This window comes from Pseudorca crassidens, chromosome 14 (assembly GCF_039906515.1).
Source record: "Pseudorca crassidens isolate mPseCra1 chromosome 14, mPseCra1.hap1, whole genome shotgun sequence".
Classification (NCBI taxonomy): Eukaryota; Metazoa; Chordata; class Mammalia; order Artiodactyla; family Delphinidae; genus Pseudorca; species Pseudorca crassidens.
This window is the reverse complement of record NC_090309.1, coordinates 33,023,289-33,049,837: the sequence shown is the minus strand read 5'-3', so window position 1 is coordinate 33,049,837 and position 26,549 is coordinate 33,023,289. Positions and strand designations below refer to the sequence as shown.

The 26,549-nt window shown below is 42.1% G+C and overlaps 1 protein-coding gene across 5 annotated transcripts in view; it reads left to right on the top strand.

The window, feature by feature from the left end:
• The first annotated feature begins 14,744 nt into the window (after positions 1-14,744).
• Positions 14,745-26,549, top strand: part of ANTXR1 (ANTXR cell adhesion molecule 1) — a 245,461-nt gene continuing 233,656 nt past the window's right edge. For 4 of the 5 annotated variants that reach the window (XR_010934482.1, XM_067704845.1, XM_067704843.1 and 1 more), the window contains exon 1: positions 14,746-15,280. Coding sequence is in view for 4 of the 5 variants with exons in the window: in XM_067704845.1 (XP_067560946.1) it covers positions 15,129-15,280 (152 nt within the window). In the remaining variant the exon portion in view is untranslated. Of the gene's footprint in view, positions 15,281-26,549 lie in introns of all 5 variants that reach the window. The other variant, XM_067704842.1, reaches the window with a different exon arrangement.

Genomic DNA, 26,549 nt, shown 5'->3' with positions numbered 1-26,549 from the left:
AGTAATAATAATAAATTATCATTTTAAGTCATGTCATTTTGGGGTGATTTATTTCGTAGCAGTAGACAACCAGAATGCAAACCAATGTTTACATCTCCACCGGCCACTGAAACCAGGCAGGACCCTGGTGGACAGAGAATCTGCCACTCTACAGACTCCCCTCTCACCCTCGAACTCATCACATCTCGCAGTGTTGGTCCCGATTCCCCATCCCAGTACTGTCAAAGCCCTTTGACAAAGGTTTTAGCATATTCTCAGCTCCCTCTCCAGCCAGGTGGGGAGGGAGTCCACAGTGTGGCAGCAACTTGAGGAGAAGTGGACCCACTGAGTTAAGATGTCCTGGGGCTGAGAGGGGATGGCTGTCCGAGTTCCAAAGGCACGTACATGTCCCCACCTCTCCTCCTTTAGGAAGAGTCAGGCTCAGATGGACTGTATTGACCCTTAGGCTTTCCACTAGTAGACAATCTTTGTCTTTGACCCCAAACATACTTAATGACACATTCAAGAGGCTCGCTGAGAAACTGATTTCCCAGAATCCTGCACTGACCTCCCCTATTTCACAAGGTCCAAGGTACACAGGCCAATAGGCACACTTACACAGCTGGACAGAGTGTCTGACAGCACTGACAAGACCCTGGTGGCATGACAAGACCCTTCAGAGCATGGCAGGTGTCCACAGGAATCCATAAACATTGTTGGATGCAATCATAACACTTCAATTTAAGTGGTTCTTCCTTGTTTGCTTGCTTTGCACATCTGCTCTGCAGAAGTAATTTTACAGTAAAGAAAGCAGCAGCCCTGCATTTGAATTCTAGCATCCTTGGCCCTTATGTAATTCTGAAGAAGAAGCCTTATCATCCACTCACCAAAACATGATACAGTCATTTAAGTGACCTAATACATTTAGAAAGATTGCAAACTGATGAACAAAAAGGAATGCCCTGGCAGTAGTACAAAGAAATGTCAAAGTTAAGTACTTTGTTATGTCAAACACTATGTTATGAATGGAATCCAGAAAACATAGTTCCCAGGCACTCTAGCAGTGGAAGACAGTTGCACAAAAAGGTTATCATGTTTACATTTAATCTTTCCAAACTTCTTCAACCCCTCATCTTCTCACTTACACACTTGTCAACATCCTTCCCACTGTCTCGAAGGGTCACAGGGTGAGAAACCCAAAGGCAAATAAGTACAGGCCGGTATCTCAGCTCCACGGAGTACAGGTACACAGATGATTAAAGAAAATTATTTGACCTCCTCAAGCCTCAGGTTTTCATTCATGAAATGAGGACTATGATATCGAAATCACAGTTGTTGTATTCAATGAAATGCAGCATCCGTGACCCCCTAGTATTATTCCCGCTGTATAGTATGTTCCTTTCCTTGGCCAGTGCTGACCTCTCCCTCTATGCTCTGAATCCCTGCTTCCAGCCTCCTCACACCAGCACCATCCCCTCTCTCCTTCCCTCCTCCTCCTCTCCCCCCCCCCCCCCCGCCCCTATCTTTGATCTTTCACATTGTTGGTCTCTATAGTTCCTGGGTCCCTTCCCCATCATGGATACCGACTTAAACATCTCCCAACTTAAAAAAAAAAATCACATACATAAGCAAACACAAATACCTCTTCCAACCTTGTCCATTTCTTTCCTATTTCCAACTCCCTCATCCCAAATATTGCCTTCTTTACAGCCCCTGTTTTACACACACTATATCTATTGTTCTCCTTCAATGTATTCTGTTTATTTCTAACACTATTTCATTTGTAAAATTACTTCTGAGTCCTTACCCACACGAATATCTTTAATAGTCGCCATCATAACCTCCATATATTCTGCATTTTTCATGTGAAAATGCACCACGAACATGTTGCATTACATGTACATGTTTGCATTACATCATGTTTTACAGTCTTCCTGTGTTTTACTTTTAATGGCCATATAATGTACCGTTTTATTAATGACCCCAAACTTTAAAAATCATTCTCCTAATGTTAGGCGTTATTTTGTATTTTAATTATAACTGTGTGTATGTTTGTATGTGTGTGTATATAGAAACCATATATGTACATAGTTATACAGTATCATGTATACATATGATATGTGTGTATCATGTATATGATTTTTGGTGCTGCCTTCAAAGTTTATAAATTAATCTGTGCTTACTTTTCAACTTTTTCTATTTTTTTAACTTTATTTTATAAATATCTCCATGTATTTTTATCTAGTCCATGTGATTGTCACTTTTTCTTTTTTTGCCATACGCGGGCCTCTCACTGTTGTGGCCTCTCCCATTGTGGAGCACAGGCTCCGGACGTGCAGGCTCAGCGACCATGGCTCATGGGTCCAGCCGCTCCACGGCATGTGGGATCTTCACAGACCGGGGCACGAACCCGTGTCCCCTGCATCAGCAGGCAGACTCTCAACAACTGCACCACCAGGGAAGCCCTGATTGTCACTTTTAAAGACAACATGGCATTCCATTGTGCTAATAGCCCAATAGAATGAAACAAACTTAGCAGAATTCCTTAGCAGAATCTTTAGCCACTATGGAGAACAGATGGAGATTCCTTAAAAAAACTAAAAGTAGAACTACCATATGACCCAGCAATCCCACTACTGGGCATATACCCTGAGAAAACCATAATTCAAATACAGTCATATACTACAATGTTCATTGCAGCTCTATTTACAATAGCCAGGAGATGGAAGCAACCTAAGTGTCCAACAACAGATGAATGGATAAAGAAGATGTGGCACATATATACAATGGAATATTACTCTGCCATAAAAAGAAACGAAATTGAGTTATTTGTAGTGAGGTGGATGGACCTAGAGTCTGTCATACAGAGTGAAGTAAGTCAGAAAGAGAAAAACAAATACCATATGCTAACACATATATACGGAATCTAAAAAACAAACAAAAAAATGGTCATGAAGAACCTAGGGGCAAGACGGGAAAAAGACACACACCTACTAGAGAATGGACTTGAGGATATGGGGAGGGGGAAGGGTAAGATGGGACAAAATGAGAGTGGCATGGACATATATACACTACCAAACGTAAAATAGATAGCTAGTGGGAAGCAGCTGCATAGCACAGGGAGATCAGCTCAGTGCTTTGTGACCACCTAGAGGGGTGGGATAGGGAGGGTGGGAGGGAGGGAGATGTAAGAGGGAAGAGTTATGGGGATATATGTATATGTATAACTGATTCACTTTGTTATAAAGCAGAAACTAACGCACCATTGTAAAGCAGTTATACTCCAATAAAGATGTTAAAAAAAAAAAGAATACATGTACAATAAGCCTGTTTATTAGGATTTGAACCACAATAAATTTTCAGACTTATGTTTAAAAAAAAAAGAATCTTTAGCAAAATCTGAAGCCTCCCATTTTTTTAAATATTATAAATTTTTACTCAAAATAATAAAGTCACATAGTTTAAAAGTCAAATTGTCTTAAAGTCTTATAATAAAATGTTCCCATTTCCTGCCCCACCACAGCTCTCAGTCCCCATTCCTTTTCAACCATTTTAGGTAATTCTTCTGGCATTTACACATGACCATATTTCTGAATGATATACACAGACTAATATATTTTAATTCATTAACCTCAGATATTATCCACTGACTTTCTATTTTATGGGGGAGATTTAGCTCTCCTGTGTCAATCACATCATAGTAGCTATCAATTTCTCTTTTCTTCATCAGAAGTATTCTTTTAGGAGACATTCATTCTCCTTCTATCTGGACTGGCTGCCCTCTAGGCCATCTGCATACCTGTCATTGTTACCAAACCTAACCTGTGTCCACTCACCCACATGCCTTAAACCCTATCTGCTGACACTTGGTTGTGGTGAAGGAAATTGCAGCATTTATTGCAGGACACCAAGCAAGGAGTACAGGCAGCTAATGCTCAAAAGTCCCAAGTGCCCCAATGACTTTCTGGGCAAGGTTTCAAAAGACAGGGTGAGGGAAATTGTTGCAGGGTGCATGATCAGCTCAGGGACATTCTTCCAATTGGTTGGTGGTGCGGTAATCGGGAATCAACATCATCAACCTTCTAGTTCCAACCAGTCTGGGGTCTATGTGCTTGCAATGAGCATGCACTTAACTTCTTCCACCTGGTGGGGGTTTCAGTATCTGCAAAGCAGTGCAAAGGATATGGCTTGGAATATTATCTATAGCACTTGAAGAGGAACTAAAAGCCCTTGAATTTATTTAATGGCTAAACTATTATTATTTTGTATTGCTTAACTGTTTTCCTTTGTTTCTACATTTTCTCACTTCTCTGATTAAATTTAGTCTTTGGAACTCAGCAAAGGCCTAGGAAGCTAAAGTTTTTCTACAAACAAGAGGCATGTGGAGGACATGGAGGGGGGGTCTGTCCTGGGAAGGCCCCATAGGGTCCTGCTTGGTTACATCCTCTGGGACATCCCTTTGCTGTCATCCTAAGAATTCTCTTTGCCTTTATGCTGAGCTGATGCCTTAGTTAGGGTTCTCAAGAGAAACTGAACTTATACAATGTATAGAAAGAGAGGCCAAGGGAGAGAGATTTATTTTAGGGAATTGGATTATGCAATAGAGGTGCTTGACAAATCTGAAATCTGTAGAGCAGGCCAACAGGCTGGAGACCCAGAAAAGAGCTGATCTTGCAGTATTGAGTCCCAAGGTATTCTGGAGGAAGCATGCCTTCTTCTGAGGATCTCAATCTTTTCTTTTAATATTTTCAACTGATTAAATGAGGCTTACCCACATTATGAAAGTTAATCTGCTTTGCTCAAAGTCTACTGATCTAAATGTTACTCATATCTTAAAAAATACCTTCACAGAAACATCTATACTGGTGTTTGACCAAAAAACTAACCACCATAGCCTAGCCAAGTTGACACGTAAAATTAACCATCACAGTTGGTGTCCCTTTTGCTTTGGTATTATGTCTTTCTTTTTGGGCTTACTCCTTCATTTTGGCGGAACTCCTCCAGTACCATCTTGAGAAATATGCATGGCAGATAAATTTCTCGAGATCATGAATGTCTGAATATGTCTCTTCTATCCCGACATTTCATTGACAGTTTGGCTGTGTACCGAATTCTGGGTTTTCCTTCAGAAGTTCAGAGGCTCCATTATCTACTGGATTCAAATTTTGCTGTCGAGGAGTCCAAGGACCTTCTGATAACTGTTAATCTATATATGACCTGGTTTTTCTTTCTAGAGTCCTATGAAACTCCTCTCTGTTCTAAATTTTCTGATGTTTAATAATGAGCTTGGGGTAGGTCTATTTTTAACCCTTGTTTTGGAGACTCAGAGGGTCCTTTCAAACTAGAAACATATGTCCTTCATTCTAGGAAATGTTCTTTGTGATAATTTCTTCCCTTTATTTTCTCTGCTCTCACATTCTGTAATTCCATTATTCAGACGGTGGACCTCCTGTACTTGTCCACTATTTAGCATATGTTTTCTACTCATCTTTTTCTGCTTATGGTCTTTTTTACTCCACTTCCTGAAAAAAAAGTATTCATACTTATTTTCCATTTATTCTGTTGAGCTTTTTAATTTTTACTTCTGTGTTTTAATTTTTAAGAGTTCTTTTTTTCTCTCTGAATGTTCCTTTTTTTCTAGCACCATTTTTATTAAGCTCCTTTCATAAAGGTCAACAAAGAACTAGTTACTAAATCTAATGAAGAGTATTTAGTCCTTATCTTCTTACCCTCTCATCATACTCATGACTATTCCCTCCTAGAAATGTCTTATTTTCATTTTGGTTCTTCTTTCTTTGTCAAGCTCTGTAAAAACCATGATGATCCATTCTTAACCCTCATCATTACTACTCTCTTCACTTAGCCCAGAGTGGTATGTAAGCATACTCATAGCTTCAGCTTCTAAACTCATGACTTCCAAAACTCTTCATCCCAGTTATCATTCCTGAATGTAAAATTTGCATAAATTTCTCTTCTGCATTCTAATTTTCCAGTTAAATATGAAGCAGCAGTATGAATTAAGAGTAAAGGAGGGTATATTGGAAATTTTGAAGAAAAGGTATAAACAGACATCTTAGAGAGGAATAAAGTAATCCAACTAAAAATACATAGTGGGATCACCCATACATATCTAAACTACAGCAGTAAAAAAGACTAGAAAGTGTACTTCTTGTTGTTTTAATTTTATGTCAGGAGAACATGATTAATAGGGAACTACCCATATGTGGAAAAAGCATTCCAAAAATGTTACTATATATGCATACAGTTTGCTGGATTTGAATGTTTTTCTTTCCTATTTTTCTCTTTCCCACAGTCCCTGAATTGACTGTGTGATTAAGAAGTATGTTCCCATTACTTACTAAGTTTATGATAAACTCCCTCCACACTCCAGTTTTATGGTTTCTGGTTTTTGACACAAGATTCTAAAAGCCTTCTTGTCTATCACCTGAGGGTTTCCCTCTACCTTTGAGCAAATCTTATTTCTAGAGGACAGTGTTCTGGGCATGGGTCTCTATTTCTTCCCTGTTGGCTGTTAGAGTTACAGTTCCAACGGGTTTTTTCCTCCATTTCAACCTAAGATGAAAATTCCCCTATGCTATTGGGGTTCTTAGTCTTCTTTATGTGTTTATTGACTGACTCCACTATTTTTTTGAATTAAATTCACACTTTAATGCCTAAATTTATAGCTATGATTAAGATTTCATGGAAAGTCAGTCCTCAACCTTCAAGGAGAAATATGATGGAGAGGAAAACAAAACCTGGTAGTACCATCCACACCTTGAGCTCTACCTATTCTCAGAGAAGTCTGCTGTAGCTTCAGGAATCAATGCCTATTCCAGGGGACATAGAGGCCTTCTCACTATTAGTGACATATGATTTCCCCACTGTTACTTTGGCTACAGTAAGAGCAAATGCTTTTTGAATTTCCAGAATGAGCCTGCTTCTTAGACATCCATCTTGGACACATATTCACTTGAGCCTGAAAACCTATGCCAGACAGCTGCTCCAGCTCTGACTTCTGCCCAAGCAGTTCCCTAAGGAGTCAATGACTGGAGGCAAACTCATCAGGTGAATGCATACCTCATTATCAGCTACAGCTCTGCTCCCAAGCCCTTCTGTGCTCTAGTGATCCATGACAAGGATCCTAGCAATTCCATTGTTTCAGACTGGAGACAGCTTAAGTAGTCCAGCTCTTGGTCTCTTTGCCATGGGCTTCTTCATCATCACTTCTGGGTCTTCTTAGGGAAGTGGTATCTCATTACTAGTAGAAAGAGACATTTGTCATGTCTTAACTCATTCACATCCTAGAATAAGTCATCCCAAAGGGTTGTGGTCCAATAATGTATCACTGAGGATTCCATTATGTCAGACCTACTTCTCCTTGGAATTGTCATGGTGGAGTGGAAAAGACAAGTTGAGTTTCCTCTAGAAGGTAGGTTAACAGCACTGTTAGACCTATTTACGCATTTGTGTCTCCAAGCTAAACTCTGCAAGGTCCATGTTGTATTCATCCTTCTATCATCAATGTAAGCACAGGGCCTGCCTTATAGCAGATATCCAAAAACTATTTTTGAAAGAATGAGTGAGTTACTAAGAAGAAATAATAAAGGTTGTTTTCTATGGATTATTAGATCTTAAAAAAAACAGTATCAGAAAGAAGCATCACTGACTATAACCATTTACTCAGACGTTTCTTTAGAGTTTCACTCTCTAGCATTCTTGGCTAGCAGAAACAGCATTGGTGTCGATAGATTATTCATAGTCCCAAAGCATGTTTTCCATTTGTTTTCTGTATGCTACCTAGGAAACCATCAACTCCCAGTAGATCTTGGAGGGGCTAGAATCTTTATCTTTGCATTTTTCAAAATTGATAATGCGAATGCCCGTGGAACAGAAACAGCTTTGTTTCACTGGTGGTAGAAAAATCAAACACTCTGAAAGTGGTTCTTCTAAATTTATTCTTCCCATCTCTAGAAGAAATTCACATGCAATTTCCCAGAATCTTCCAATAACAAGAAAAGTCAAAATCTACTATGTGCTTCTTGAGGGCCACACAAGGCATTATCTCATTGAAACCACACGACACCCCAAGACGGTAAGTAATATTAACCCTATTTTGCAGATGGGAAGCTGTACTATGGGTAGGTCATTTAAGTAGTGCAGTCACCCTTTTAGTAATGGCAGAGCTGTGCTTTGCCCCAGATAGCCTGTTGTGCAATTACACTATTAATTAGTGTGTGGCCTGCCTAGTGCTTAGTTTAATGGCATTACCATTAATTCTACCTATTTCAATAGATCTCATTAAAGAAGAAAGAGCTATAGGGCATAGATGGAAAAGAAATTGGTCACTGTAAGGCTGTAATAAACTATGTGTGTCCCTGAAACCCCTACATCCATTTCTAATATTTTACAGATATATGTATCTTGAAAAAGTGCCATTGGTTATTCCAGAGTGGTTAACGTCTTTGCCCCCACCTTCACAGTTCCCCTTCCACACAGCTTCACCCACACACATGTGATGCACATGAACTTTGAGAACAATTGCTCTTTGGGGCTTGGGACTTGGATAGTGGTCATTAGCAAAAAGTGTCGAAGGAGTTATAGGCTTGACAGGTCTAAGTAGATTTCTTGTGGCATCTTCAGTTGTAAACTTGTCTGGGGTCTCTGAGTAAGACCTTGATCTTAAATATCCTTAAATATGCCAAGGCTGAGCAGAACTGGGTAGAAAAAGGCTGTATTGGTCTTGTATTTACCTTTGTGATGACCTTGAGTTGTCTGATAAATCTTATATTAGGCATTTGTAAACTCTGGTCTTGTTAGTAACCTAGACTCCTGCACTGGTCCATTTCGTTCCTCTCTTGGGTTCTGGGTTGGATTGGCCTGGTCTCTGCTCTGGATGAAATAAATGTTTTGTTTGCAAGACTTCAAGTCTTGTGAGGATCTGGGATGGATTTTTTTTTTTTTACAGTATTCTGGTATGAATTATGGATTATTCTCTTGGTTGAGTCCTTGTAGGAATGTGTCCTCATAAGGCTTGCTGTATTTGGCTTTGAGATTTGGCTAGACTCTGGCTGGATTAGGCTAAAGGGGATTGGTGATCAAACTTCAGGCTGGACTTGGGTCTGGTTTAGGATAAACTGGGATGGTCTGTGGGCTTAGCTGAGGTGGGTTGGGAACTATATTACTCAGGATCTATCTCTGAAATTGGCTCATTTTTTTTCATGGCTCTGGATTAATCAGAGCTGGGTTAGGACTGTGTTGAATAAGTTCTATCTCTGCATTTGGGTGGCTGTAAACAGGGCTTTGAGATGAGTTTGGGACTGCCATAAATTGAGTCAAGGGATATATTGAAGTGAACTGATTTTCAAGCTAGACTGTGATGGGCTTTGGTAAGGTTATCAGTGGGATGCTGGGTTTAACAAGGCTTTGACTGTTTCTGAGCTGAGGTTGTTGATGACTTGTCTTATGGAATGCCATCAAAGTATTTTGCTATAGACTATGGTTCTGCCACTGGACTTGAAGTTATTACTGGTGCCTTTTCTTTTCTTACAACCAAAAGCCATCATTCAGCTGATTTAGAGTCTTTAGAAATGTTGTTATCCTGAACAGTAAATTGCTTCTGGGAGGGCTCTCTTGACTTTTTGCAGATGGTGATCCCATGGAGGACAGGCATGAAGGAAATCTCATAACAGTTAAAAGAGACTAATTTTTACTGAAGGATGTTTTGCCTTAGAAGGCTATGGGGTGTCAACAAGGCCCAAGGACCAGTGGGACCTCCCAGACCTCAGCAAACATTGAACCTATTTGATTGACACAAAATTTGGTCGAGAGTGTCAGATCTGTCCATATTGTGGACAAATTTTGCTAAAGAAAAAATTTGCCAAATTTTCTTGAGTAGTCTCTGTTATCTGGAACATCTTCCAAAATCTTTGCCAGGAAACTGGACAAATGGTCCTTTGGTGCCCAGTGGGATTCTTAGAAGATTAGATGGCAATGTGGTCAGGATAGCAAACTTTGTTTTCGAGAGCTTGACAAAAGGGGCTCAGTCAAATGTGTTGGAGAGTGGGGGACAAATAAGGGAGAGTGAGTCACTGGAGGCTGGTAGACAGGAAGGTCATATTTAACAATTTCTGTCTCAAAGAACGAAGACTGGCAAATTCAGTAGAAAAGTGATTAGAGTGCGGGGCTAAAGCCTTAAGATGGTCAGTGTAGTAAGGCAAACTCTCCAATTTTTTGGAAGGCAGCGAACTTAAAATTCTTAGTATTCTTAAATATCTTAGGATCCTTCTTTGTGTCATAAAACATGCGAACATTCACAAGTTAACCCCCTATCCCTCTCTCTTCTTGAAATAGAAGTTTCCCCTTCCTAGCAACCCAGTGCAGTCTAATGTCCCCATGTACTGCTCCACCGGCATGCTCCTTGTTGACAAGATGACACGTGTCAAGTCAGTGGGGTTTTCTCAGGGCTTATGGTCTCAACTTCCACAGAATGCAGCACTGTTGATGCTTCTTCATTCAAGAAGCTCTTCTCTGCTTGACTTCCAGATTATCACTCAGGCACATCCACGTGCATGGTTAATTTGCCCTTGTGTTTCTTCAACCCCAGAAATATCTATCCACAGCCCAGGCATCATTTATAGTGTTCTTCCACTGACTTGAGTTTGAGAGGCAGAGGAATTCCTTCCAAACCCCATATGGCTTTCTCTAGGGAACTTGGGAAGGCCAGTCAATCTCCTCCAGGAAACAGGAGTCCTTGGAAGAGATTAGAATCCTGGACAACCTCAGTCCAATCAGAGCACTGAGCATTCCCTCGAGATGATGATAACCTTTGCATAAAGGAATATTGATACTTGAACATCTCTGAGCTGTGAATTTAATCTGGGACATGCTAACAGGAACCCATTGGATACTCTTCCCAAGTTCTCCTCCAACCTCAAGTGACTGATCCACCTCTCCATTTCCCTACATGCACTAATTATAAGTCTGTTACATCTTCACAACCAAAGGAAAATATTGCCAATTTGAAGAACCTGAACATGTCTCCTCTTGTGGACCTGCTGAGCCACCATAGTGGTATCATACCAGGCACTTCATTTATCCTGTTATAGACTCTGGACACCTTTGTTCTACTTCAACATTCTCTGAGAATAATCATATCTCCATAGCTCAATATCAAGTTCACTTCATGGGCATATTTGGAGGACATCTCTCCATAGTGAGTGAGGCTGGCACAAAACCCTCTAATTGGAAGGTGCACCTGGAATGGATTTCTCTGGGCTAGAGAGAGAGTGAGAGAGAAGGGTAGAGTCACTTTTAAGATCTAGAAATGGTCAACATGTATTAACAGACCTGTATCTAGAATATTGAAAGAAAGGCAGAGACAACTTGGTCATTCAAGCATCTGAATCCCTCTAACTACCTTTCTGTCTTCTAAAGCATCATCTTTGTCCCAGGGGAGAAGCTTCCACTCTCTCCCCTTTTCCATAACTTTGTTTCATACTGAATTTCCTTCCTCCCTGAGAATTCCCTCACCTATCTTTAATAATGGTGTCTGTAACTTTGAAGAGTTCTATCAGGACTCTTCTGATCCCCTGCCAGACTAACTTTCTAAACTATAAACGTCTAAATACATTACCCTGTCAACCAAACTCGAAAGGACCAAAGAGGTCCCTAGAGCATGAGGATGAGAGAAGACATTCATAAACTTCCCCCAAATCCCTTTCCAGTTCAAGCCCTTTCCTATTCTTTGCCAATCCTGTCACCCACAAATGTTCTCTCCATTATGTTTTTCTTTCCTTTTTTTTAAAGATTTTTTTGATGTGGACCATTTTTAAAGTCTTTATTGATTTTGTTACAATATTGCCTCTGTTTTATGTTTTGTTTTTTTGGCCACAAGGCAAATGGGATCTTAGCTCCCTGACCAGGGATCAAACCAACATCCCCTGCACTGGAAGGCGAAGTCCCAACCACTGGACTGCCAGGGAAGTCCCTTCGTTATGTTTTTCTATCTTGTATTCCTTTCCTCTCCTAATCAGTTTCCCCTGGATTTTCTGCTTTCATCTACCCACTTAATTTCTACAGATTTTCCTCACCTTCATTTTCATTATAGAGCTGCAGTGAGACCAGGATGGGTTTTCAATCCTTTGGGGAGGGAAAGGGTATGAGAAAAGAAGACTTGGACAAGTTAGAGTATTTTAATCTCCCCCAAATTATTTTTTTCTGAGAGTAGTTATTAGTAGGTATTTTTTTAAAAAGAACAGTTTCCTGGTCAAGTAAGCCTGGGAAATATGGTTAGACATTTTTCTCACCTAAAGATAGCCTGAAAATTTTAACATGGTAATGGGCATTTATTAGTTGACTATTATTGCATAACAAGCTACCCTCAAAATTAGAGGCTTAAAACACAAATACACATTCATTCTCTCATAATTTCTGTGGAACAGGAATCTGGGATTGACTTGGCTGAGTGGTTCTGGCTTGGAGTTTCTCATATGGTTGCAGTCAAGATGTTAACCAGGACTGCTGTCATCTGAAGGCTTGACTGGGGCTGGAGGATCCACCTCCAAGAAGGGCCACTCACATGGCAGGCAGATTGATGCTGGCTTTCAGCAGGGGATCTCAGTTTCCTACTACACGGGCTCCTCCATAGGGCTGCTTGAGCAACCTCATGACATGGCATTGGGCTCCCCAGAGAAAGTGGTCCAAGAGAGCAAGGAGGAAACTACAATATCTTTCTTTTCTTTATTGAAATATAGTTGATTTATAATGTTGTAATTGTTTTAGGTTTACAGCAAAGTCATTCATATCTATCTATCTATCTATCATCTATCTATTCTTTCTCAGATTCTTTCCCATTATAGCTTATTACAAGATATTGAATATAGTTCCCTGTGCTATAATAGGACCTTGTTGTTTACCTATTTTGTATATAGTAGTGTGTATATGTTAATCACAAACTCCTAATTTATCCCCCCCCCTGAAACACACTTTCTCCTTTGGTACCCATAATTTTGTTTTCTATGTCTGTGAGTCTGTTTCTGTTTTGTAAATAAGTTCATTTGTATTTTTTTAGATTCCACATATATATTTTAGATTCCACATATGATATTTGTCTTTCTCTGACTTACCTCATTTAGTATGATAATCTCTAAGTCTATCCATGTTGCTGCAAATGACATTATTTCATTAATTTTTATGGCTCAGTGATAGTCCATTGTACACATCTTCTTTATCCATTCATCTGTCGATGGACTTTGAGGTTGCTTCCATATCTTGGCTATTGTAAACAGTGCTGTTATGAACATTGGGGTCATACAGCTCAATATCAGAAAAACAAACAACCCAATCAAAAAACAGGCAGAAGACCTAAATAGACATTTCTCCAAAGAAGACGTACAGCTGGCCAACAGGCACATGAAAAAAATGCTCAACATCACTAACTATTAAAGAAATGCAAATCAAAACTACAATGAGGTATCACCTCACACTGGTCAGAATGGCCATGATTAAAAAGCTTACATATAATAAATGCTGGAGAGGGTATGGAGAAAAGGACACCCTCCTACACTGCTGGTGGGAATGTAAATTGGTGTAGCCACTATGGAGAACAGTATGGAGGTTCCTTAAAAAACTAAAAATAAAGTTACCATATGATCCAGCATTCCCACTCCTGAGCATACATCTGGAGAAAATTCTAATTCAAAAAGATAAATGCCAGTATCTTTTATGACCTAGTCTCAGAAGTCTCACACCATCATTTCCGCAGTATCTATTAATTACACACAGATCAGTCTCATTCAGTGTGGGAGGGGAGGTGTGAATACCAGGAGATGAGGAATATTAGGGATCATTTGGAAGGCAAGCTGGTGCAATGCATTATGAATCTCCAAAACTTAGAGACTCTCAAGCAGAGGGGAAGATGAGCGTCTGGAGAAAGAATCCTGAAAAATGGAGCAAGAGTGTGTATTGAGGATTCCCAGAATGGAAGACGTATGAAGCTAAAACTGAGTTCTGGCTGGGAACAGGGGCCCAGAGCCCACCCTAAAGAGGATCCCTCACTGCAGAAACGCTCGCACAGGGCTTCCCTGCCAGTCCCAAACTTCTTGGAAGGTTCACCCTCTTGTAAGCTGTTTACTTCCTCTGTCCTAAATCAAAGATTGGGTGAAAAAAAGTCAAAGTTCACAGGCTGAAAAGAACTTATCACAGAATCTCTAAACTCTGGAGATGAAGACAATCGCTAGAGCATACTCAGCTGTTCCAGGCAGGAACAGCCTTCTGTGTGAGACTGTTTTTGCTTTCAGCCACATGACCACATCCCAACAGTCTCTTTTATGATCTGCGCTAAGTGTATAGTAAGGTCACTTGGATGATTCAGATCACAAAGGCCCGTTCTTCTCTGCTCATTTGCCCAGTGTCTTGTTTGCAAAGGTCCCAGCCTGGGGTCGGAGCCATAGTGCTTGGAGTAAGTTCTCATCAAACGTTTACAGTGACCTTATTAGCGGACGTAGGACAGGAAAGGAAAGGGCAAGGATAAAAAGGCTAGCGAGTGAGAAAGAAGTAGAAATGGGTAAGAGGTAATGCAGAATGAAAGGGAAGATGCGTGAGAAAACGGAAGGAATAAGAAAACGGGCACACCCACGCTCCCTTGAACGCGGAAGAGTGCTTTGCCGTCCTTGGCCACAAGGTGGCACCCTTTGAACTTTCTTCCCGCATCAAAATAAGAAAGGGGGGTGGGTAGAGAGGAGGGAGAAAAGGCAAAGCACTCCCCCAATCAAGAACAATTTGAAAACCCAACCCATAATATTTAAAATCTGGGACAAAGAACCATCAGCACGGAACTGCTTCAATTGCAAAACCTCAGCGCTGCCTCCGGAGCGGCCTGCCGGCCCAAGTCAAAAACAACCCCTTTAAAAAAGCGGACTACAGCGTTGGGATTCTTGAAACCTGAAACCTAGAAACAGAATCTTAGCGGAAACCAGAAGGAAAACCTTGAACTCCTCCAGACAATTGCTTCCGGGGAGTTTCGGGAGAGCGAGGGGGAATAAAAGGCCCGAGAGGAGAGCCTCTCGGATGGCGCGCCCTTGAGGGTCCTGGCGAGTTCGAGGAGCGTGGGAAGGAGAGGACCCTACCCTCTCCCTGGGCTGCAGGTCATGGCCACCGTGGAGCAGAAAGCCCTGGGCATTGGCTTCAAGTGTCTCTCTTTGGCCACTTTTGTGCTCATCTGCGCCGGGCAAGGGGGACGCAGGGAGGAAGGGGGTCCAGCCTGCTACGGGGGATTTGACCTGTACTTCATTTTGGACAAGTAAGTGCCCTGAGTTTTCCACCCTAGTTTAAGCTGGTGATGCTTTCTTCCCGGGCTAGGCTCCTTGGCAGTGTGGCTTTGGGACAGGCACGCATCTCCAGGGACCAAGAGGGGCCGCGGGAGGCGGCGGTGCCCCCAGCGCTGCGCCTTTGTGGACGGGGCGCGCCTCCCCCTCCCTCGCCGCTGCCCGAGCCGGCGGGGCAGGCGTCGCTGCTTGTTCTCGGGACAAATTCTTTCCTGCCTTGCTTTCTCTTGACCGAGGCGCGTGAGTCTGAGGATGGGAGTGTAAGGATACTGTTGACCTACTACGTTTCCGTGAACCCTTTCCATTTGCTTTAGAAACCTCGGTGAGAAAAGCTTGCTTACGAGAGGCAGAACTTTCAGGCACGTGTAAAGTAAGAGGCGTGGGCTTTTAAAAGTCAATCGTCTCTTGTTTAAAAACTGTCCTACATATTGCTTTATCTTTGTTCCTAATGATAGAATGTAGGCAGACTGGGAAGTTAGTGAAAATACAAGGCGGATTTCTCCACCCCGGCACCATTGAGTTTGAGGCTGGGGAGTTCTTTGTCGTGGGGACGTCCTGTGCCTTGCAGGGTGTTGAGCATCCCTGGCCTCTACCCACTAGATGCCGGTACTACCCCCCTCCAGAATCTTCCCTGCACCCCTGCCCCCCATCCCGCGCTGCCTCCACCGTCTCTCCACGGTGACAAGCAAAAATGTCTCTAGAAGTTGCCAAAAGTCCCCTGCGGGTATATTCCTCCTCCCTCTCGGCTTGAGAAACCCTGATGTAGGCGAATTCAAGTTCTTGGCGATTTGACTCGTGGGCTACCAGGGTGGTGGAGGAGCCCTGGTTTCCTTGCGAAAATGGATGAGGCTTCAGGACTGCTCAAGGGAGAGCTGAACTCTGACCAATCCCCCTTAGATTTGCCAAGCCACAGTCATTCAAGGAAGTTTCATGCTATCTACTAAAAAGCAGCTTTAACAATAAAAAGCCCCTCAGAGGAGATCCGTGCTAACACTGGTGTGCTCCCCACTGCCAGGACGGGCGCTTGCTGTTACAGTGGTGGGGAGATTAATTTCACAGACTGGAAAGTATTTGCGAGTTGGAAAAAGAGTCCTGCAAAATAAGCTGGCCAGCTAGACACCAAATGTGCTTTGCAGTTGCCCCTGGAGTTTGAATTTTTCCGTAAAGGCTGTTTTGAACTCCAGATTCTTTGGATGAAAAGGGAGATCTCTTTCTTGGAGATTTATGAGAAGGTGGATACTGAAAATATACTTCCATGCTAAGAAATGGAATGTCTTTTGTTACTTCTAGAGCCTGGGAGCACCAGCTCACAGATTCAGAGACTGTGTCTGAAAACAGTCAGTGATGCCTATCATTGTTCTTTTAAAAAAAAAGAAAAAGAAAAAAGAAAAAGAAAAGAAAGCCAGTTCAGAAGAACATAGAGGCAGATTTGAAAAAAAGGACAGAATCACCATGTCTCTGAATGGAGTAACTCCACACTGTAGAGATATCGACTCTTCCCAAATTAATTTGTAAAATGAATTAAACTTTAAAATCAGAGTTCTGAAAAAACTTGTTTTGGTGGTGAGAGGAATTTAGCAAAATGATTCTAGGTTTATCTTAGAGGGAAAAAAAAACAGGTAATAAGAGCTAAAACATTTTGGGAAAAGAATAATGAAGAAATACTTATACCTCCAAATAGTAAAATGTATTGTGAGGCAAATTAATTGAAGAACAGGATGGTAAAGGCCAAAGAATAGGTATACATAATAGAAAATCTAGAAATAGATCCAAGGACATGTACTTCCATTTAGTGGAAGTTCAAATCAGTGGAGAACGAATTCATTATTTTTAAAAATGGTTTTTGAACAAATGGTTGGTAACATGGGAAAAGAAAAAGGTTAGATTTATACTTTACCCCACACACAAAAATAAATTCCAAGAGGTTTGAAAATTTAAATGTTAAACATTTCATTTTAAAAAGGAAGTGTTGAAAGAATTAGAAGAAAATGTAGATGAGTATTACTGTAATCTTAGATTTAGAGCTTTAAAAACAGAGTAGAAACAATAAAGAAAACTACAAAAAGATTTAAATATATTAAAATCTTACATGGCTATAAACGAAAAATGCCATAAATAAAAGATAACAAGTTACAAAAACTTTTGCAACATAAATTCACCTCTGTAGAGTAACCTTAACCTTAATATATAATAAGCAGTTTTAAAAAGATCATCCCAATAGAAAACAGGCTTACTATATAAATAATTCACACAAAAAAATGAAAGTCAATAAACAAAAAAGTTCAACTTCCCTAGTAATCAAATAAATGGAAAAATCGAACAAGATGTAATTTTTATTAAGTTGGCAGAGATTTTTAAAGAATTATAATATTCAGTATTGTCCAACTTGTGGGAGGGAGGGCCATTGTCATATCTTACTAACGAAAATATAAATTTGTTTGGTCTTTCTAGACTTGTGCTGTCCAGTAGAACTTTCTGTGTTGATGGAATGTTCTCTATCTGTGCTTTCCAGTATGGTAGCCACTAGTCCTATGTGGCTATTGACGGCTAAATTGTTCCTAGTGGGACTGAAGAAAGGAACTTTCTATTTTATTTAAGTTTAATTAATTTAAATTTAAATAGCCACATGTGGCTACTGTATTGGATAGCACAGACAAGAAGATAATTTGGCAACCTGTATCAAAGGAAAAATCCAAGATAGTCAGAAAGAGGTGCCTATGCGTATGTTCATGGCAGTGCTGTTTGTGATGATAAAGCTGAAAATTACCTAAATGTCTAACAACAGAGGATTTAATAAGACATGATACACACATGATATTGAGTACACATGTTATGCATGCTTGTAAGATATTTTTATTGTTTATATATTTATTTATTTTTGTGGTACGCGGGCCTCCCACTGTTGTGGCCTCTCCCGTTGCGGAGCACAGGCTCCGGACGCGCAGGCTCAGCGGCCATGGCTCACGGGCCCAGCCGCTCCGCGGCATGTGGGATCTTCCCGGACCGGGGCACGAACCCGCGTCTCTCCATCGGCAAGCGGACTCTCAACCACTGCGCCGCCAGGGAAGCCCTGTAAGATATTTTTAGGAGAAATACTTAATGCTCATAATATACTCTTAGGTGAAAATACAGTTACCAGACATTATACACTGTGATTCTGCCTTTCTAAAAATATAAACACGCACATGTATATGTCTCTATTTACCCAATATGTAATAGTATTTGTCTGTAGAAAGTAGGATTTTTACATTCTTTTTTTACACTTTTCTGAATCTTCACATTTTTCTGCAAAGAACATATATTACTTTTATATTCAACCAAAATAAGGTATCCTGAGTTTTTAAAATGTATTTATTTATTCATTTATTTAATTTTTGGCTGCATTGGGTCTTTGCTGCTGCACGCGGGTTTTCTCTAGTCGCTGAGAGCAGGGGCTACTCTTGGTTGCGGTGGGCAGGCTTCTCATTGTGGAGGCTTCTCTTGTTGCGGAGCGTTGGCTTCTAGGTGCATGGGCTTCAGTAGTTGTGGCACATGGGCTTCAGTAGTTGTGGCTCTCAGGGCTCTAGAGCGCAGGCTCAGTAGTTGTGGCGCACGGGCTTAGTTGCTCCGCGGCATGTGGGATCTTCCTGGACCAGGGCTCGAACCCATGTCCCCTGCATTGGCAGGTGGGTTCTTAACCACTGCACCACCAGGGAAGTCCTGTCCTGAGTTTTTAAAAACTCACTTCAAGTGTGAGGAGGCTGTCTAACCAGCCTGCTGAGCTCCAAGCCCCTCATGATGATAGAGGATGCTGCCTCTTTCATGTTTAATCCTGGAGTACATTTCTAAACGCACCATAGGATCCTTGGCAATATGTTGGGGACCCAAAAACGTTCCAGGAAAAAAATGGTGGGGAGACCTTTACAAGTACCTACCTTTACATGGAGGTGGACTCCTCTGACTTCCTTTGGTTGTCCTATTGCTTGAAGAGAGGGACATTTTTGTGCTGAATGAGAAACTTGCTAGAGCTTGGTGTGGTAAGCGTGTGTACCTCCAGCTTGCCATCTCGAGTCAGGCTAATTTATGGGATTGTGGAGCCCAGAGCTGGCGGATGGACCAAAAGGCAGTGATAGCAAACAGTCCCCTGGCTGGTCCCTAAAGACATGGTCTTCCGTCCTAGAAGGAATCTCCCCAAACAGTGCTGTCCAGCACCCAACTGTCGCAGCGTGCAAAGGGAAAGAATTCTGATGCGTTTTTTCCTTGGGCTTCCAAGATCCTCTGGCCGTCAACACACTGTCTACAGGCTGAAACCAACAGCTCACAAGGCACTGAATTCACCATTCTTCTCCCAACCCCTCAACTCCCTTTTTTCCCAGCGAATGGTTCTCTTCTTTTCTGTGACATTAAATCTCAGCTTATTTCAGCTTTAAGCAGGATGTGTCTCTGGCCTGGAAGAAACCCAGATTATACATTTAATGGAACGTCATGTTTTCTCAACCAGAAGCAAAGACTTCATAATGATAACCTAGACTACCACAGCAACACAATAGGGCATTATTAGTGGCTTTGGCGACGGGGCTGGCGGACTGGGCTTCACAAGGCTTTATATGACGGAATTTCATGTTCATTCGAGCATGCTTTTCTGGTTACAGTCAGGAAAAGTAGACTGCTGGGAATTCAATCAGGGATTTGAAAAGTCAGATTTAGAAGGGCTCTGTCCAGAGGAAAACAGTCAAGGAGCAGCTGGCCTTCTTAAGTCTTCTGGGGGTCCTCTAAGATTAATGCACCCAGTTGACCAACCGCCAGACATGAATGTACCTTTCCCGTCTTGCAAGGCTCTTCTGTTATTACACTAGATATTTATGTATCACACATCGGTCTATTTTATAGAGAGCTATTAGTCACCTAAATGGAAAAAGTGGATTCTCCATCGTGAGTCTGGGAAAGTGCTGGCTGTATTCATGTGTGCCCTACAGACTTCAAAAATAGCATGGTGGGATGGGGCAGGAGTGGAGGAGATGGTGTGCTGGAGGATGGCAGTAAGCCCTGAAGAGTTGATTTCTAGGACTTCCCAAAGCCACAGCCTGTCACCCAATAAATCCTTCCATCTGCAGAGGCCCTCTGCAGGCTCACCGTGTGTTGCTTCCCCATTAGACCCCCCAGCTCCTTCCTCCATGACTTCCTTTTTGTTCAACACCAATTTTCTCTTTCTCTTTTCCCCATACAAGGGGACCCTGTCTTGCCATTCACCCAGATCCACAATTGCATGGTCACATGTGGTGATGATCTGTAGGGCCATTCCTATGTGTTATACTCCAGGGACATGGTCATTAAACAGATTTTTATAACGTTAGACTGGGAACCTCACCACCTTCTGGGTTCCCAAATATTAACTTTCAAAAGAAATCTTTAGAGTCGAAACTAAAGTCTCCCAGCACTTACGCCATCTCACAAATGTCCCAAAGACAACCTTGCTTGGTCGCTAGGGCAAGTGCTACTGTCTCTAATTCACAGATGAGAAAACTGTTTAGTCTTTGTCAACCCACCGGATTAAGTGACCTGCGGAAGGACCTAGGATTAGATAATGACAGAGCTGGGACGATGTCTGCCGCTGACTCTCAGCCCAGCTCTTTCCACTCATCACTGCCCTGGGCAGTTGGGTCATAATGAGAAACACATGGCAATACTCCTGGGTAGATTCCAGGAATTAAAACCCCCTGCATCAGAGTTTCAGGAAATGATGGTATATTAGGCGGTCAAGGTTACTTAATTGAGGAGCTACTGCTCTGCTGTTAAATCGGCTGTAGTTGATTGAAAGTATCAGGGACTCCGACCCTATGCAGCCCACAGAGATGCTTGAGAGGTCTGGGGCTTAACTGATGGATAGGACTCTGAGGACATCTGATTATAATGCACTGAAAGATCCAATGAATTAATAATTTGTTCAAATTGAGTCTGACGGAAAAGGGAAATTCATCTCTGTAGATGTGTTAAAACACAAAGACGTAGCTTTTTTCAGAAATGCTTTGGAAGAAGTCTTCCAGTAACAAAAATGCAAACTTGACTCTCAGTAAGGAAAACAGAGTCCATTAGAAGGTACCTTGAAAATGCTACAATAATAATTCTAAGAGGCAACAGGGAAAAAAAGTTTTTCAGGAGCCAGGAATGTCTTTTTTTTTTTTTTTTGTATTGAGATGAACTCTATGGCTGATTTTCAGTGTTCCTCCGACTAAGTTCCAGATTTGGAGAGGACTTATCAGGTCAGGTAATAGTTAGTAGAACTGCCTGCAAATTGGAAGGTTTGGCTTATGGTTCAAAATAAAAATAAATAAGACAAAACTCTTTTTTTTTGTTTTGTGTTTCTGTCTGAGTCAGCCAAGTAATTCTAGTTTCCTTAGCTGTGGAGACCTGGTAAGTGTTAAGCTGAGAATAGAATCCTGGAGTGCTGGAGGAAGGCACCTGTCCTAAAATGACCTGCCACTATCTTCAATGCTGAAGGACTCCCAGTGGTCCAGGAACAAACTCTGCCACCCCTTAGCGAGACTTGGCTGTCACATAAGTGCAAATAAGATTTGCTTTATGCTAATTTAGAACGTGCGTCTAATTTTTGACGTGTGGCCAAGAGCCTAGATTTCACCTCTCCCAGTGATTACTGGGCAACAAAAGGCAAAGTGGGTACTTGGATATTTCCTAACATGTTTCCCAGACATGCCAGGTTTGTACTGAAAATAGTAACTAGATTTCTTCCATTTGGAAGAGCTGAGTCTTTCATTCATTTGGCGTAAATATGTTCTCAATTCCGGTCACAAGTGTGTGCTCCATTAAAAGCATAGATGACAATGCCTATTGCAAACAATGTCCTATTCTGGGTGCTGTAAGGAATGGAAGAGAAGCAGGAAGCCGTCCCGGACTATTTGCTTTTTATGTAGAAAGACATTAGAAGGACTCCAGGCAGTCAAAGCTAAAGGCTCCAGTGAGGATTTGGGACAGGGGGGCAGGTAAAGTCAAGTTTAGATCAATAAGGAGAAGAAATAATAAGGTTTTCTGAGCCCTTGCCATGCACTGCATAAGCACTTTGCCTGGATGATCCCAGTTAGTTATCTCCTTCGCAACCACGTAAGGCCAGCACAGTCATGATCACCGTTTGACACGTGAGGAAACAGGTTTAACAAGGTTAGCCAATGTCAGTGTAAGTGGTGAACTCAGCTTCAAACCCAGGCCTCTCTGACTCATGATCTATGCGCAAGATGAAAATAATCTAAACATGTAAGGGAACATTGAATCAATCAGGGTAGGTTAGGTTATGCCGTGGTAACAAACAATTCCCCAACTGTCAGTGACACAAAACGACAAAGGTATAAACCTTTGTAATCTCTGCCTCTGCTCCACGTCTGGTGAGGGTCAACAGGGGCTCTGCTCAGGGTAGTTATCTGAGGGCTAGGCTGGTAGAGATTCCTTAACACCAGCTTCCACCATCACGGCTGCAAAGGAAGGAAACGCTGGAGAGTCTCCAGCTGGAGCACTGCCAATAAATTAATAGCTTGTTCAGATTGGATCTGATGGAAAAGGGAAATTCAACTCTGCAGAGTTGTGAAATGACATGTATCCTTCCACTCACAAGCCATCAGTCAGAACTGGTCACGTGGCTTCACCCTAAAGAGGGTGAAAAAACATCAGCCTGGGACTTCCCTGGTGGCGCAGTGGTAAAGAATCCGCCTGCCAATGCAGGGGACACTGGTTCAATCCCTGGTCCAGGAATATCCCACATGCCGCAGAGCAACTAAGTCCATGTGCCACAACTAATGAGCCTGTGCTCTAGAGCCCACGAGCCACAACTACTGAAGCCTGCCTGCCTAGAGCCCGTGCTCCGCAACAAGAGAAGCCACCACGATGAGAAGCCCGCGCACCGCAAAAAAGAGTTGCCCCCGCTCACCGCAACTAGAGAAAGCCCACGCGCAGCAACGAAGACCCAACACAGCCAAAAATAAATTAATTAATTAAAAAAAAAAAGTCATCCTCCTGTGTATCTAAAAGGAGAGGAAAGCCAGATATGGGTGGGCATTAAAAGCCTCTACTACAAACCTTTAATTACACACTGCTTTTGCCTGAGTAAGCAAGAAAGGAGTAGTCCCTGGGAGAGGATAAAGAGGTAAGACTTCTGGTACAGAGTCAGTGTTGAGCCATGTTTTAGATGGATTCATCAACCTGGAATTATGATCAGACATGACAGCTCAAATGCACCCACGAGGCAGCGATGGCCCCTTGCTTTTTTCCTCCCTTTCCCATTGCTCCCATTCTTTAGATGAAACATTCAGTGCCGTGGGCAGGGGATTAAATTAGATTAAATGGAAACAGAAATGAAGATGAGACATGCTTCCTTGATAGCTAAGTATTACACAAATATATTTGAAAGCTAAGAATCCCTTTGCCCGTAGTTTGTGGACTGTGAGGGAATTTGAAAGACGGTGAGGGGAGAGCAGCCCCTGGAAGACAGCGGCAGCCACGCCGAGAGGATGCTGTTCATTGCAGAGGCTAATTCAGACCTTGAATCAAGAGTATCTGGGTTCCAGCCAAACGCCTTTCTCAGTAGGGGTGTCAATTGCCATTTTCAGTGGGACAGTTTTTCACCGTGAGGGACTGTAGGATGCTTAGCATTTCTGATCCTTCTTTTGTAAATGCCACTAGTCTTCCTAGTTGTTGTGATATCCAAGAAACAAAAGCCTCTACATTTATCTCTAAATGCCTTCCTGTGAGATGGTACCATCCTGGTTGAGAACCCCTGACTGAAAGAAAGCAGAGTACATCAAGGCATGCCAGTGAAGCCAATTCCAAGCATGGTAGGACTACATCTGAGCAGGAAGAACATTTGTCTGGAGGAAGAACGAGGGAGTCTTCAATGATAAGAGGGCCAGTGAGAACTGCGGACCTTGGAAATGAATGTGCTAAACCAGTGGCTCTCAACCAGGGGCCAGATCAGATCCTCGGGGGCCTGGGGCAGGCGTGTATATTTTGGAAAAACTTCCCAGGTGATTGTGATGTGCGTCTGTCCCTCCCACAATAAATCATGAAAGTGAACAGGAAGACAAGAAAAGCTGTCCCATAATGATGGCCTTGTTCCTCTCTCATGAGGATGTAGCCGAGGCAGTAGATGCCTGAGAACTGGATGCCAAGCAGAGTTCTTATTTTAGATGGTGGTAGGGGAAGCCCAACCTGATAGGGAGAGGAAGAGCCAAGGTCACAGATAGGCCATGCTTTGCCCTCTTTGTTGGCAGGTCCTGCCGTGCGTGCAAACACATGAAGGCCATGGTGTTTGCTAGGACAGTCCTTTGTTTCCTTTCTTTCAAGACTCCTGGCATGAAATGTGACCCAGTGCCTCATGGGAATGAACCAAGCTCAAGTACAGGGGGTAAGAGAGCTGACTTTGGAATCAGGCATCTCTGGCTTCAGATACCAGCTCAACCTTTCACCAAGCTGTACAACCTTGAGCAAATTATTTAGCCTTTCCGAACCTCAGTCTTCTCATTAATGAAACAGGCATTAAAATTTCTGCCTTGCAGAAGTGTCCTAAAGATTAAATAATATTAGATTAAAAGCTTTAATGAAGCATTTGGTATGTGAGTGCCCCAGATGATGATGATGATGGTGGTTGTGGTGGTGACCGTAGTGGTGGCGGTGATGGTAGTGGTGATGGTGATGGTGATGGTGTTATTGATGGTGGCAGTGATGACTACGATAGTAGAGCTGATGGTGATGGTGGTGGTATTGATGGTGTGATGGTGGTGGTGACGGTGATGGTGAAGGTGGTGATATTGATGGTGGTGGTGATGGTGGCAGTGATGACTATGATGGTAGTGCTGATGGTGATGGTGGTGGTATTGATGGTGTGGTGGTGGTGGTGGTGGTAATGGTGGTAATTACCCCTAGGGAAAAAGGATGTTGTCCTCTAACAAAAGACACCTCCTTAGATTATAAGCAGGACTGCCTGGCTAGGGTAAGGAATACATCAATTCAATTCAGTATTTATCAAACTTTGCTAAATTTATCTTATTACAAAATGCCTATGACATGTCCCTGGCTCTCAAGGATTTCACAGTCTAGTAGAAGCAGCAAAGGGCTAGGAAAACAGACTTGGTGAAATAATGAATTTTGGTTGAGATAAGAGAGGCTTAGGAGACTTCCTAGAGAAGGTAACTTTGGATCCAGACCTTGAATGTTGAGCAGGATTTTGACAGGTGACAAAGTAAAAAAAAAAAAAAAATTGATGACAAAGGGGCCATACAAGAAAGCAAAGTGACACATCCTCTTTGTGATGTAAACATGACAGAGAGAGGGACAGGAAAAGAATCTGGAAAGAGTGGGTTTTTTCATATCAGCAGTAGGTTATGAGATTATGTCAGAGGATTGGGGAAAAAAGAACAAAAGAAATTGAGTACCTTTGTAGGGTGGAGCCTCGGGACTTGATGAACCGTTGGCTGTGAGTGAATGGGAGAGGAAAGAGTTGCGAGGGGAAGGAGTAGGTTTCAGAAGGAAAAAGGAGTTTGGTGTGGACGAATTGAGTCTGAACATGTGGGACATTTGGGTGAAGGTGTCGAGTAGGCAGTTGGATTTATACCCTGGGAACTGAAAATAAAGACTGGAGTGTTGTTAGCCCAAGGGTGGTAGTTGAAAATATGGAGGGATAATAAATAATATGGAGATAATATCAAGATAACATCAGGATTTAAAAATGTCAAGAAGAGGTGGAGTTTAATGAAGAAAATGGCCAGGGTCCAATCTAGAGGAATTGACAACAGGAATGTCTGGGCCAAAGAAGAAACTCCACTAACCAGAGCCGAGAGAAGTTACCAGACAGTCAGAGGAGAAACAGCAAAGAACTCTTACCACAGAGGCAAGGAGAGAGAGAATTTCAGTGGAGGGTGACCAACTAGATGTTTTTCCCCTAAAATCCATCTCTATTCCTAGTCTTGGTAAACAGCATCACCATAAATCCAGCCACTTAAGTCAAAGATCTGAGAGGCTTTCTTATACTCTAAGGCCTGACAATATCTGCTCCCACATCTCTGCCATTACCTTAGTTCAGGACATTTGCTACCCAGTTCACTGAAATGTTCTCTACATTGGTCTCTTTACCTCCCTTTTTTTTTTTTTTACCTTTCCCCCTACCCTATACTCTCGACACTGGTACCAAATTGATCTTTTTAGAACACAGATTTTAATCTTGACATCATCTCCCCCAACCCTTCAACCTCTAAACACTTCCAAAGT